Raw genomic sequence first — 15061 nt, forward strand, 5'->3', positions numbered from 1 at the left:
TCCCACCTTGAGCCAAAAGCTAGATATGTTAATGTACTATTCACTATAAAAAATCTCGATGTCGACGCTTCTAACTACAAATTAAAGTTAATAAAGGATTCCTTTTCTAGGATTCCACTTAACATATCACGAAAACAAGAAATAGTTTTGGATCACATGAGAAAAACAAATTTAATCGAAATATGGAGAAAACGTTGCAAAAGTCCATTACACAAGATGAAGTTATTAAACAGCGTGCAGTTGAATATTTTTTATTAAAATATAGTGACGATAAAATAATTACAATTGATCCTGAAAAGACAGCCGATATTAATTTCTTAAAGAGTATCCTAGTTGATATGGCTGCGTTAACACCAAAAGCTAAACGACAATTTAAAATTAATATTTTACAATTAATTGATAATGTTTTATTAAATGAAACGTAATACTAATAGGAATAAATTAATAAGAAAATTAAACGTGTGTTTGAAACATTATTTTTTCTGAAACATGACAAAAATAACAAAGAAAATTTTTTTATGAATTTTTATCCAGTTTTTTCAACTTAAGAGAAAATTTATAAAAAACGCAAAAAATAGCATTTGTTTTACTAATCCCCTCAAAACTTTGCATTAGTTCTAGTTGTAAAAGTTCAGGAATAATAACGAAAAAAAAAAAACAAAAAGAAAACCGACTTAAAAGAAAAATTTTTCCAAAACAAATTAAAATGCACTAAAAAGTAAAAAAATAACGATAATATAATGTTAAAATTATTGTTATTTTTGGAGTCGATGTCAGCCAAAGAAACAACTCTGACAGAACAGTTTGCTTGGCAGACGCGACTCCGGGAAGCACTAGCTTTCAAATAGATAAAGAATTATTAAAATAGGTTCATCCAGTCAAAAGTTCTCAGGTAACAAACATTAAAAAAAAACAAGAGAAAACAAACAACTGACTGAGTTAATTGTCGAAATACCATGTATGGACAGTGTTGATTACTCTGTCTGATACTATAACTGATATAACAATAACATACATACTATACAATTTTGTGCTCTCACGGGTAAACAGTGATGTTTACGAAAAAATGTTGTTTAATATTTTATAAGGAACATTTTTTACATTTAAATTTTTGTTCTATCTCTAACGGTTTACAAGATAGGTCCTACGGAGCAAAGACCCAAATGACCTTGTCACCCCTTAGAAAAATTCGAAAAAATCGTAAAAAATTATTTGTTTCGGAATTTGATGAAACTCAATTTATAAGGTAATTTTGACCCAAGAAATTCAAAAATCGAGTTTATTTGGCGATTGGCCGAGTAATTTTCGAAAAAAACGATATTTCGGATCGATTTCCGGTATTATCTCGAGAATTATTCGCCCAATCGTTAAATGAAACCGATTTTTGTATTTTTTGGGTCAAAATTACCTTATATACAGAGTTTTATCGAAATTGGAGACGATAAATTTTTATCGATTTTTTGCAATTTTTTCAAGGGGTACCCCTTAGAAAAAAGCTTCAATATTTTTAAGCGTTACAAACTTGGGACTAAACTTAATATACTATGTATATTTCATACATACATGGTATAAAAAAAAATATAGTCGAATTGGTAACCTCCTCCTGTTTTTTTGAAGTCGGTTAAAAATACAAGATACTATAGTTTTTACCAAAGAAAACGAAACTGCTGTAAAATGTTTCCAATAAAATGAAGTTATCCTTCGACGCTTGTTTGAAACCTTGTATAGTTTATGACAGTGGTCAAGTAGTAACATGGCTGTAAATAGGCGGAGTGGTTAAAGAACACAAAATAATGGTCGTGTAAATAAAATTTATAATATTAACATATATTAATTTGTTTTTTCATATAAATATTTGAAAATACAAAAAACAAATATAAACAAAGTTTTTCAAACAATATAAGCGGCAGCTTTTTTGTCAATTTGTCGTCTACATATGGGGCAATTTTCGATTATACCCTCTGAACAATCTTCACATAAACACACATGACCGCATGGTAATAAAATTATCTAAAAAACAAAAATTTAATTTTTTTTCGGAACAACAGTATCGGCAAAAATATTTTTGAATTACATACCTCACGTGGATTTTCTTTACACACAACACATAATTGTACTTCTGGAATACCCGAATCTCTGACTAATCTACGTCTATCACGCCGTGAATTTTCCAATTCACGGCGAATAGTTTCCTCTTCCACTTTCCTTTTTCTATCGTGCCAATATCGGCGAAATATTAAACTACCTATTATAACACCAAGTGATCCAAAAAGTATACATAACCACCTAAGAAAAGAAAAATTATTATAAATTTTAAATATTTGGAAATATTAATATCAGGGTGACCATAATAATTTATTTTCAAAATTCACTGTTGATTTATCATATTTTTTTAACAACGCATGTCCCTAAAGGTTAGAATCTTTTCTACAATATAGCATTGGCCGCGGACTCTCTTTAGATCTCAATTAATTTTTTTCAAAGGCCTATGACGCCACTCATATTTTGAGATTTTATGCGAAAAAGTGAGAATTTATGAACACAAATGGAGATAATCTCAAGAATACTCTTGAATATAAACGAATGTATCTGAAATAATTTCGAACGAGCTGGAATTGATACAAACTCGATCATTTTTTGACGACATACAGTTGTTTGAAATTTCGTGAAAAAATTGAATTTCTGTAAATAACCAAATTTTTATTATGACTTATATAATTATAATTGTATTAGTGTATAGCTTTGAGGGAGATAGATTCAAATCGGTGTTGCCGAGGTCAGACTAATCTCTTTAACAGAATAAAACAAATATTTTCAAAAAAACACAAATAATATACCTAAAACTATGTTTTCTATCATCTAATCGACGTACTAGTGAAGTGATTGGTATTGATGTGAGATAAAACGGTGCACCATTTGATGTGGGTTGTAGACGTAATGTTCGACCAGACATAGAACATGTTAATTCACCGATGCCAGTGATTAGCGAACCAGTACGTAACATTTCTTCAGTGTTTTGTAAACCACGTTGTCGTACACCCGAAAAGAAACCCCATACATGATCCATTAATGATGGTACACATGGCTCAAATTTATCAGCAATTACATCCAAATCTATCAAAGATACAAATTCCAAATCTATATTCAAATTGAAATATACTTTTTTCTCAATATTTATTTAAACAGCGATTGAAATATTAATTTACTAAACGACGGATTAATACTTTTAATTTGGAGTCTTTTTTTCAAACCTGAGTAGAATTTAATGAAAATCGTTTGGTTTGCTGTGAACCCAAAGAGAGGCAAACTTTTGGTTTTCTTTCCACTATAATATAAGTCCACTATATTTAAATATTTTAATAACTTAAAATATCATGACATGTTTGGCTTATATAGCAATTTTCTAAAAACTTAAGTGATTTAAATATAGTGGACTTAGAAAATCAAAATTTTATTTCTTATTTGAATTGTCGAACGCTTTACAGAAGTTACTATCCAATAAATGGAATTAGAAGTTCATTAATTAAAAAATATTTTTTGAATTAAAATAATATTATAATCTATACAAATAAAAAGATACCTATAATATCCGCAGCCAAGGGATCCAAGACTTCCACTTGATATCCATTATCTTCCAATGCAAATGGCATTGCATTATAAACTTCTTGTACAATTCGTTCATTCTCCGACCAAAAGCCAGCTGTGCTACGTTGTATTATATGTTCTTTAATACTTAATTTTTGTATAACACCAGTTACATTCATATTATTTAAACTATGAATTGGTGTCCCTAATGGTTTCACAGCACCCCTTATTGCTACATATGGCAATTTTTTATCTGTTTTTGATTCAATCAATTGTAATAAATCACCATCAATATCAACAAACGGAGCACCCTGTAAACAATAGACATTAATAATTTAGGCCAGGCACATACTGAAGAAGAAAAACGAATTTAGGCCTAATATGGCAATAGATGGGGTGCCTCTTGGGGTTATCATCTCTCCAAATTTGATCGGGAGATTTCAGAAATTGTGTAGTTTCTTCCGAGACCCGACATCAACGAAGTCCATCCAAAGTTCGTAAATAGAGAGATTTTTAAATTATTTGTTTCATATGCAGGTAAATTTAACAGTTGTGAGCAGCTTTTATTTTTTATCATTTGAAGGATATGTATATAAATTTTTATTTATGGAAAAACTGGGTATAACATAAACCAAAAATATCGTAAAGTTTTATGATTGGGTGATATAATTAGATTAATTTCACTATCTATTGACTTGCTGGTTTATGTCCCCACTTCGCAGAAAAAGAACAAGTGTGTCTCATTTTCTCGCTTCTACTTCGGAGGTTCTTGCTTCTTATAGAAAAATTCATTTTTTGTTTTAATTTGTTTTAAAAACAGCTACAAGCTTATCGGCTCTGCTATTTTCACTCAATAAATCTTATTATAGAATCTGGCATCGGAACACGATAGGCATACGACTTGTAAGTGACAAAAGGATTGAAATAAGGGCATGATTTTGTAAGAAAACATGGCAATTGTCTACGCTTTCTTCAATATAGGGCTTATATATATAAGCGTATATTAAGGTTAGCCCCAAGTTTGTAACGCTTAAAATTATTGATACTACGAACAAAATTTTGGTATAGGTGTTCATAAAATCACCTAATTAGTCCATTTGCGGTTGTCTGCCCGTAAGCACGATAACTCAAAAACGAAAAGAGATATGCTGAAATTTTTATAGCAAGCTCAGGACGTAAAAAGTAAGCAAATGAGCAACATAGGTCAATTGGGTCTTGGGTCCGTAGGACAGGACCCACCTTGTAAACCGTTAGAGATAGAACAAAATTTTAAATGTAAAAAATGTTCCTTATAAAAATGCGAGGGGCAGAATTGTCAAAAATATGTCCTTCCTCGTTGATTTTTTGGAAAAAATTTAAGTAAGCTTTTGTGTGGAATTTTGATTAGTTGGAATTCAATGAATATGTTAAAAAGTCAATTTTGAACCAACAAATTTTAGTTTAAAATAAGAAGACTTAAAAGCTCATATTTTTACTTAGTTGTTACGTAATTGCAAGGTATTGCTACGAGGAATTATTAAGATACGGGTATGAGGAATCAGTATCAAATCTAATATTAGTCTCACGGTTTTCGAAATATAATTTGAGAGAATTTTTAAGAAACTCATATGAGAGATCAGTACTAAATATGATATTAGTATTACCGTTTTCGAGATATTATCTGCTTAGATTTTAAATAGTTGTTTGCTAGGTATACTTTCGATAAACAAACGTCATTTAAAGCCATTATTTATTCTTCTTCATTTGATTAATACTTCTATGAGTTGCACATTAGGATCTTGACATCACTCCTTTTTATATGAAAATTCGGAGTAATAATTGGTCAGTTAAAATAAATTCAAGCTAGACAAATTGGTTGTCGGACACTCATATTTACATTTTACAGAATGTTTAAAAAGTGGTTCGTTGAATAGAAAATCTTCTACCTTTGGAAATACTTGCCTGTATCATTTGTATCGCATATTTATTCCGATAATATTGTTTGACACAAACTGCTAGGATTAGGGCATCAATCCCAAATGCAATAATTTCACCCATATAATCCATATTTGACGTTTATATGAAAATCTTTTAAATTTTATGTATAATCATCCATAATGAATTGAAATATTTGATATTAAAGTATATTGCATATGAAATAATAGCACTATTTAACCTTTAAATTATTTTCACATGATATTTTTGACTTTTTAATATTATAAAATTTTAAAAGTAAAGGCTAGTTAACATAGCAAACATTACGTTAATATTACGTTTACTCAATAACATGTGAATCAAATTAACGTTTTATAATAATTTTTTTTAATAACGTAGCGTTATCTTAATTAATCGTGATTTTAGCAAAATTATTGTTTAACTCAAGTTTGAATTAACTTTTTTTGAGTTATATACCGAAAATCACTGAAAGTTTCCTCCATTTTGTATTGGCTAATTTATTTTATGTTTGAATCAAGGAAACTATGAAGAAATTTCGATTGAAAGATTGTTCTTTTCACAGAATATATCTCTGGTTCTTTTACAAAGAATAACATTCGAATATAAATTTTCCTCTATCTTAACAAAATCGTGGTATTAAGTATCTGCTAGTTCGCGAATACGATAACTCAAAAACGCAACCATATATCGATCGAGATAGCGTGTTCGGGACGTAAAAAGTATCGAACATCTTATAGACAGCGAAAGATAGAACTAAAGTTCAAATCCAAAAATTGTTCCTTAATTATGAAAAAATATACAACTTTTGTCATAAAATATATTCGAAGTTTAACTAATTATTTTAAAGACCCCTTTATCTATATAGATAAAATTTAAGGTATTATAGTTTTAGTTATTTATATTTAAATTATGGGGAATGGAATATACCGTCATCTAAAGCTATCCAAGTTCCATTAAACTGGACAGGGTTTTTGTCCAATTTCTTTGATAATAATATAAACTTCCCCAAAGTTGAGTGCTTACACCATTAAAATTTTGGTAGCATCGAAGTGTTTTTTTGTAGCACCAAAAAGTTTGCCCATAAACACCCCTGTTAACAAATATCAAAATTTTGGTAACATTAAAGCTTTTTGGATAAAATTAAAAAAGTTTGCCCAATTTCTTTGATGGTGAAAACACCCCTTTATAATTTATTGCGTTTTGCTCCTGGATTTGTGCTTTCATAATTTAGCTATATAATTTTGGTAGCAAAAAGAAGTTGTCAAATGAGTTACCGACGCTACCGTTTTTAAAAACACAAACATAACTTTTATTTTGATAAAATGGAGTAACTATTTTATTTATTTTTATATTAGAAAAACTAATATAAATTGTTTATATTTTTATAATAATGAGATATTAAAGTTAATAAGAATAATTATTCAAAACGAATAATAAAATGTCTAAAACTAAATCACGTTCAAATACAGACATTTGTGCTGATTGTGGATCGACAGGTGATTCATTCATTAATTTTAATAATTTAATTAATTAATATTATTAATTAATACATATTTTAAAAACTTTTTAGAACCAATATGGGCGTCTATAAATCGTGGTATACTTATTTGCTCGGAATGTTGTATTGTTCATCGTAGTTTAGGACGACATATATCTCAAATTAAGTCACTTGATAAGTCATTTTGGTATCCTTCACAATTATCAATGGTTATTGCATTGAACAAAGCTGGCGCAAATAATATATGGGAGTATTCGTTACCGTCGACACCATCCAAGTTAAATAATAAGAAACCGAAACCAAAGGATTCTTTATTGTATGTATTTTAAACAGTTCTTGTAAAATATTCAAATTTGATTTAATTGGAAGCACTGAAAAATAAATTATACAAAGTGTCTCAGAATAACACAGATCTTATAAAAACACAGTGTCTCAGAATAACACAGATCTTATGTAACTTTTCTTAGTAACATTTCGCCAACTTATAAAAGAGAAGGGTAGTTTACCTAAAAATAAAAATAGTGATTCCAAATTTTTGGCTACCCTGTACATTATTTAGAAGTTTTAAATATTCCTACATACTTTTCAGAATAAGCAAAACTTCTTATAAAAATGACTTTTTTTCTTAAAATGCAAAATAAGAAAATTTACAAGTATAGTTACCTCTATCCGGGGACACACTATATATTGAAGTTTCGATAATTTAGTTAATAAGATCCAATTTCCATACAAACATTAAACGAATAATTCAAGGTAGTTATGCTCCCTTAGAGACCAGGTCAGTAATTTCTAATGTGTTGTTGTCTTTAATATTTCTTCGTCACCCTGTACGCAATGTTTTTATTTTCTTGGTTGTAAATACTTTTATTTTATTCAACAGAAGTACAAAAACAGAATTTATTCGTTCAAAACATGCCCGTTCAACATGGACTATACGACCACCAAAACCTACAGGCTTAAACGAAGTTGCAAACGATCTAAACCAGAATCTCCACGCTAGCGCACGTTCATCAAATTTACATACGAGTCTTCGATTACTAGTACAAGGAGCTGATCCAAATTATTTTCACGACGTTAGTTTCTATTGATTGATGATTTACGAGAGATAAAAAAATATTATGAAAATGCGAATTTTTCAAATAAATTTTTCAAAATCATAATATTTTTTTCACAATAAGCAATTAAATGTTTTTGGCATCTCGAAAATCGTAAACCACACAATGTATTTCAATCATTTTCTCAATTTAAAATATTATTTTAGGAAAAAGGATCAACACCCTTACATGTAGCAGCAAAAGCTAATCAAATAGCACAAGCTGAATTACTTTTAGTCTACGGTGCGGATCCATGTAATCCCGATGCGTTGGGACGTAACGCTGTTGAAACGGCTCGTCAAGCTGGTAATATTGAATTGGCGGATCGTTTATTCGAAGCGTGTTTCGAATTAACGGATCGCTTGTCATATTTTTTATGTGGAAAATTTCCTGATCATAAAGCTGGTCAACATATACTTGTACCAGAAATTAAAGGAGTCGACACAAATGTTTTGAGTCGATCTAAATTACAAATGGTAAATATTTTTATATAAGTTTCTATAGCTCAAATAACTGAGTTAGTTGTAAAACTTATTATATTCGGCATATGTAATTTCGGTTTAATCAGTGGTCTGAATTATATCTTTGATTTTCAGCTTCCTAATCGTTTATTTGAAGAAATAGCAATGGATGTATTTGATGAGATCGATCGTAGAGAAATTGAAGCCAGTAAGTGTCCAAAATTAATATTTTTATATTATGTTTCATCTAAATTCATTTAATCATTCACATTAGTTTCATATATTTTAATAAAACCAATTTCTTTTTCTCCATTTATTGCTCCATTAAAGGATTGGTAAGTTAATCATTCATCTCGCATTAGTCAATAATTACTTAAGAGAAATTTGCGTAAAGCGTATTAAGCAGCTGCTGTAAACTATGTTAACAAATCTTCCTGCATTGACTTCGGCAGCCTCATATTACATTTAAAAAAGGGTTTATATTTTCTGCGTGGACTTATTCATTGGCAAATATGTGAGTAAAGTAAGCTACGATAGTTGGGGTGTTCTAGGATTATTTCGATATTTTACCGTAACAATATAATTATACTTTTCTCTATCTGATCTTTTGCTTATACATTTTACTCTATTATAGAACAATATAATTTTGACCTATTTATGCAAATTTCTTAAATCATTTATCATATGTTAAAATAAAAAGTTAAAATTTCTGAACATAAAATTTTTTTTATAAATTTATATCAAATTTTGTTGTATGTTTTCAAAATAGTTTGGCAAAATACACCAAATGCAATAAATTATGGTGCTGTACCATTTTTACCAGTCCATTCTGAATATAGTACAACACGTAATCAAGCTCGGCAAAAATTAGCACGTCTAGAAAGTAAAGAATTTAATACCGTGGTACTCGATATTTTAATGGATGCACGACGGCGTCAACATTTAAGTCGATTATATGGTATTCAAGGTATGTTTCTTTTTTTCTAGCAAAGAGATTATAAAATATTATCTAGCATTTTGATTAAGTATCCGTACATTGTAACTAGAGTTGTTCTAGTTAGAGAATGCAGAGAGGAGAAAAGGGAAATGCTACACAAGTTCTATTTTTGGCTAACTAAATAATGAATCTAGTCCACCTCCATTGAAAAATCTAACTTTTTACAGCACGAATTTTAAATTGTTCACACGCTAGAGAGCTCTACAGAAAATGACATCCTCTAGGATTTGCTCGATAGTTATAACTTGACGGGTTTTTAATTTTAATTGGTGAACTATAATATTTTATGGTATTCCTATATATTGATCAATATTTTGACTCTTCATTGCAGATCCATCAATAAATTTATTTAAAAAAGATGAATTACGTCATGTGTCGCAAATATCCGATGATGAACCGCTTTACGATTCTGTTGCATCAGACGATGATTACGCTGCACTGACTCCAATAATGGTAAGTTTTTGATCACTAATTTTGCATTGAGCTCTATAGTAGCCTATCGTACACATTTTTTGTTGTCATAATTGACTTATAAATATTTTTCGTTACCTAACCAATCGGGTCTGTGAGAATTAAGTTAAAACTTTCCCATAATGCTTATATACTCCATATCGCATTGCATTTTAAACGCCTTATTAATCTTTATAGTAAATAAATACAGATAAATTTTTATAATAGATTACAGAAAAAAAATCAACAAGTTTACCATCTCCAAATTCTAACGTTGGCATATCACGTCTTGCATCAAATTCTCCACCTTCATCGTCGTCATCGAATAACGTCCGCCAAAGATTATCAACATCCGATCCACAATTTATTAACGATACAACTAATGATAATCAATTATTTGATCGTTTACGACAATCTGATTGTACAATTGCTGAATTACGTGAAGAAGTCAATGCATTACGTACATTAGTGGAACGTTTGAGTTTGGAAAATTGTGATCTACGTTCGAAATTAACGTCAACATCAATTGATAGTAAGTACGAAACCATATTATCCAATAAAAATGAAAGAAATGGTCCGTGAAGATACCTCGTTTTCGATGAGTAATTGTTAAAGGGTAACTCGATCAATGAGAAATTTTCACAAAGAGCGGAATTGTCATGTATGACGTTGGGTAAACAATCTGCTCGGAAATCACCTTGTGTAAATCTTCTATGTAAAAAATTTTCCACAAAAAACCAATGTTATAGTTCTTTGTATCTCTTATTAAATTTAATACGCTAATTATTCAATTCTATTGATGATTAAAATATTAATAGTAACAAGAGGAGTACCGCAAACAGGTCTCCAGCTTTACTTAGACTTAAAGGTCCTCTGCCCTGTCCTTGAGAAAGCACATTGCTCAGTAGCGGGCCGTCTCCAGGTCTCCAGTCTATTTTAAGCAGATGAAGCTACAGAATTGCGTCGAGTTCAGAAGCAGTGCAGAAGGCGGGATTCTTTGCCTAGATTGCTCCCACAATCGATTTGTCCCATGTTTTAGATCTGAAAATTCATTCAATTCTACTAAATTTGGGTGATATTTTATATGCTAAAATTTACAAATAGAGTCAAAGCTTACATTACATTATCTAAACAATTAATTTTTTGTACTTAGTGACATAATGAAAATTCAATAATAACGATTTTATTCTACTATCATGCTAGTAGTTTGGATAAACCAAGTATTTATTTTACCCTTTTATGTTATAATTTTGAAATTATTTTGCAGATAGTGGAATAGAACTCAGAACAACTGAAGATAAACCTATAGGAAATGGACATGCAATGGAAATGGAACCTGTGCAAGATATTCGGCAAGTTGGACATAAAACGACACAACGTCCAGCAAGTATGTACGAAGCTCGAGATCGTGATTGGCAAACGGTAAAAAATCAGGTAAGAAAATATAACAAACGTTTTTACTTTATACTAAGCTTAGTAGTAAGCAGTAATGTGAGTACTGACAGCATTTTTCTGTCTGTTTTAAATAATTTATGTAACTCAGAAGTAAAGTTTTGTTAAGTTGATTTTGTTTTCAGTTTCTTATTGTTTTAATTTAAAAAAACACGTCTTCTTTTAATTTTATAATAACTAACTATCTTGTCACATTTTGAATAAATTTTGTGGTACAGATTTTTTTCCAAAAAGTTGCTTATTTTAAATTTGGATTAGCTAACTGTAATTTATTTATTCCTATTTTTGCAGCGAGAAGAAACATCTCGTCCCGCCATAACTCAAAGTCTATATCAATGCTCAAAGTCAACAAGTGCAAGTGGCCAACCATTATTTGAGGAAATTTCACGTCGTACCAATCAAGTAACACGTCGTATCCAAGAGCTTTGGAGTTGTATGCAAAATTCTGAATATAAAGATGGTGCAATACCCTGTGCAGAACGTATTCGCGTCGCTGTGGCCGAATTAACCGCTGTAATACCACAAAATCGTGACGATGAAGTTGTACGAACTGCACTACGACAATTAATCACAGGCACAGCACGGTTACAGGTTGAATGTGCTGGTTTACATCGAGCAAGCAGTTTAAATCAGTCTTCACAAACAGAAACTTATTTACATTTAGTACGAACTTGCGCGTATGATATAGCTAAGGCTACGAAACTACTTGTTACAAAATTTGAGAATCAAGGTTAGTTTAGTTTAGTAACAATTTTGAGGGCAAAATAAAATATTTATTGAGAGAATAACCTCGGATTAAACAAATATTTAACACAACTAAGAGCCGATGATCTTTAAACAGCTGAATCGTTTTCCATCTAACAAATCCAAATTCCACCAATCTTCAAAAAACTGCATAGTAATTCCCTTTAAAACAACTTTAGGTATAAAGGGACGGACGGATATTTGCACTTATGTACCGTAGGTTTATCTCTCAAAAACTAAATGATATTATTTAGAGAATTTTTTAAATAAATGAACGAAATCCTTTTTCTTGCTTCAAATCCTCTTGTGCAATGATGAGCTACTTTTAAATAATGATGCGATTCTTAAACGTTAATATAGAAATTTTTTATCAAAGAACTTTCGCAATATGCAAAAAAGTTAGTTGGAAAATCCTTTTCCATTTATTTTGTGAGTAATTCTTATGTGAAATTAAATGGAAAAAGAGTTTGTTTATTAAAAATTTATCAATCATTCAAATTAAAAAAAGTTTCTAGATAGATAAATTTTACAATTGAATTGTTTTGTTTTCGGTGTCGAATTATATTGACCTGTGTGTGTTCAAAAAAAAAGAAAGTAAATTGGAATTCGCCTCCAATAAAATAATTTGCAATAAATATAGGTCTAGTTTATGCTATCTGTATTCGTATTTTAACTATTTTTGATCAATATAAATTAGACCAGAATAAAATATAGTTACTATTTTTTATATTTACATTTTTTATGATAATCAAAAATCATTTTAGATAATAAAAATAAATTTATAGACAAAGAATATTTTTATTACAAATAAAAATAAAATATATTTATTTATGCTTAAAACAAAAAAATAGGTATATAGAATATATTATATCGATGGTCCTTATATACAGTACACACCAAAGGTTAGTTCCACAAAAAGTTAAAATTGAACCAGCCAGATTGAAATTTTGTACCATAAAAATATGTCCTACTAAGATTACTTTTTTAACTTAATACATAAAAACACTTAATCTCATTATAACGATAAGAAGCATTGCTTTTCACAGACGTGATAGCCAAACTCGATAATTTTATTTGCCAAAATAAGAATTTTTCCAAAACCATTACTCCAAATTTTATTATCAATTCAATGAACCCGATGAATTATCATTTCAATGAAAACACTCACCATTAAATTACCTTTCAAACAAAACAAAAAAAAAAAAGATTGCGGTAGTGGGACTCTCTTTAGGAACGAAGTTCGTTTATATCCAAAACTTGTTATGCATATACATACGCATAATCACATAACTAGCTTTGGATGCAAATAGTACAAAAATGAAAAATTCGTGTACAAAAATAATATAAAGTAGGTGAACATATCGTGGTGACCATGGATATGACACACACACACAAAGCATACTCACATTGTTACGTGATTAATTCTGCCATTTTTCTCATCTCCACAAACAGACACACACAGTGATCAAACTTATATAACATCCCTCTTTTTGCGTCGGGAGTTAAAAAATTTGTTTACTGTAATGGAGCGTTGAGCGTTAATCGCTTACAAAATCACTGATATCTTAAGAACAAAAAAAGTGTACGATTGTAAACTAAACGTAAAAATCTGAGATGTAATAAATTTCGTAATAACCTATGAATTATGATCCTCTTTGTAAGGACCGTCGATATAACATAAAGTGAATAGTATTGTGTGAATCGACTATTATTTTTCGATGTATATAAATTTATAGTTAATTTTTGAAAGCTCTTATATTAATTTTATACATTTAAAAACAAAGTATTAAATACTCCTATTTTACTTAGAAAATATAAAATACGCCAAAAGTTGAAATATCAAAGTATAATTACATTGATGCAAATAATTATTTGTTATACTTATGGGTTGTTGCTTCGTTTGTAACTTCGTCGTTATTATCGCCTACCCCTTTTAGATGTGTATTGATATGTTTCGAAAAGATACAGAATAATATTTTATGTTACTTTCGATTTATTTTCGGTTATTTAATTTTATTAATTATATTAAATGAGTGTTTGTTGAAAAAAATTAATGAATTAACTTGAAGGTACTCGTGGAATTTTATTTATTTCTTTGGAATACAATTGCTTTACCACAGGAAATTCATTAGCCTCTTTATTAAAAATAAAATATTTGTAGATTTCAGATTACTATCGATATTACTCAAGGCTTCAGAGCATGTATCTGAATATTTGGAGGACTTATCTCAGTAGTCCATATACACTTGTTCTTGAGTAGGTTTATTATTCGAAACAGATCTTATTAATTCCTCCAACAATATCGTCTTCAATGAATATTTATCAATTTTAAGCTTGCCACGTTAGTAAAAATATCGCAGGCCCCCTTAAAGAGAAATTTGGCTATAAAAATTTTCATAGAGGAAAGAGTTGTGTGACACGATCTTAATAACAGCCTCTCGAATTTCCAGCCTTTTTTGTAGCAGATTAAGTTTAAATTTACTACAAAATTCCAAATTAATAATATCGAAAATACGTTTAAAAATTAGCTGTCTAAAATTATTAGGTAATACATCACAAAACATTTTCTAATATATTGCGCTTTATGTTTTGCACTTCTCAAAAAAACAACTTGTATATTTTTACATTTATAAACAATGGCTGCGTTTAGAGTGATCGCCGAGTGATCAAGCCCATAACGGCATTTACTCAATGTCAGCTTTCAAAGAGTCTGCCGACTGTGAGTTGTCAAGTAAGCCGTTCTGGCTCACAGTAAACGTTCGTTTCCGCTAAACGTGGCTAATTTCATTTTATGAAGTATTTTTGACTGCGAGTATTATTAATTGTTAAACTGTAGTTGTTATTT

General features: G+C 29.7%; 2 protein-coding genes across 2 annotated transcripts; one reads left to right on the top strand and one right to left on the bottom strand.

The window, feature by feature from the left end:
• Window positions 1-1848: 1848 nt before the first annotated feature.
• Window positions 1849-5770, bottom strand: LOC123295479 (mitochondrial E3 ubiquitin protein ligase 1-like). Its single transcript, XM_044876853.1, has 5 exons — window positions 5527-5770; window positions 3581-3896; window positions 2838-3114; window positions 2079-2286; window positions 1849-2010 (listed from the first exon to the last, which is right to left on the bottom strand). The coding sequence occupies exons 1-5, from the start codon at window positions 5629-5631 to the stop codon at window positions 1891-1893; spliced, it is 1026 nt and encodes a 341-aa protein (XP_044732788.1). The 5' UTR covers window positions 5632-5770; the 3' UTR covers window positions 1849-1890.
• A 1128-nt stretch (window positions 5771-6898) lies between these two features.
• Window positions 6899-12560, top strand: LOC123295457 (ARF GTPase-activating protein Git). Its single transcript, XM_044876823.1, has 10 exons — window positions 6899-7016; window positions 7091-7334; window positions 7899-8091; window positions 8280-8588; window positions 8709-8781; window positions 9343-9540; window positions 9902-10023; window positions 10249-10552; window positions 11288-11454; window positions 11764-12560. The coding sequence occupies exons 1-10, from the start codon at window positions 6959-6961 to the stop codon at window positions 12205-12207; spliced, it is 2112 nt and encodes a 703-aa protein (XP_044732758.1). The 5' UTR covers window positions 6899-6958; the 3' UTR covers window positions 12208-12560.
• The last annotated feature ends 2501 nt before the right edge of the window (window positions 12561-15061 follow it).

Source organism: Chrysoperla carnea, chromosome 3 (assembly GCF_905475395.1).
Source record: "Chrysoperla carnea chromosome 3, inChrCarn1.1, whole genome shotgun sequence".
In the NCBI taxonomy this organism is placed as follows: Eukaryota; Metazoa; Arthropoda; class Insecta; order Neuroptera; family Chrysopidae; genus Chrysoperla; species Chrysoperla carnea.

What these genes read in the sequence shown, in the direction of transcription:
- LOC123295479 (XM_044876853.1), bottom strand. Translation starts at nt 5,631, where the DNA reads ATGGATTATATGGGTGAAATTATTGCATTTGGGATTGATGCCCTAATC. An exon ending in CTTGGCTGCGGATATTATAG is followed by an intron (nt 3,115 to 3,580) that starts GTATCTTTTTAT and finishes TATCTTTGATAG; the next exon opens with ATTTGGATGTAATTGCTGAT. An exon ending in GTAAAGAAAATCCACGTGAG is followed by an intron (nt 2,011 to 2,078) that starts GTATGTAATTCA and finishes TTTGTTTTTTAG; the next exon opens with ATAATTTTATTACCATGCGG.
- LOC123295457 (XM_044876823.1), top strand. Translation starts at nt 6,959, where the DNA reads ATGTCTAAAACTAAATCACGTTCAAATACAGACATTTGTGCTGATTGT. An exon ending in ATCCAAATTATTTTCACGAC is followed by an intron (nt 8,092 to 8,279) that starts GTTAGTTTCTAT and finishes ATATTATTTTAG; the next exon opens with GAAAAAGGATCAACACCCTT. An exon ending in TCGTAGAGAAATTGAAGCCA is followed by an intron (nt 8,782 to 9,342) that starts GTAAGTGTCCAA and finishes TTTTCAAAATAG; the next exon opens with TTTGGCAAAATACACCAAAT.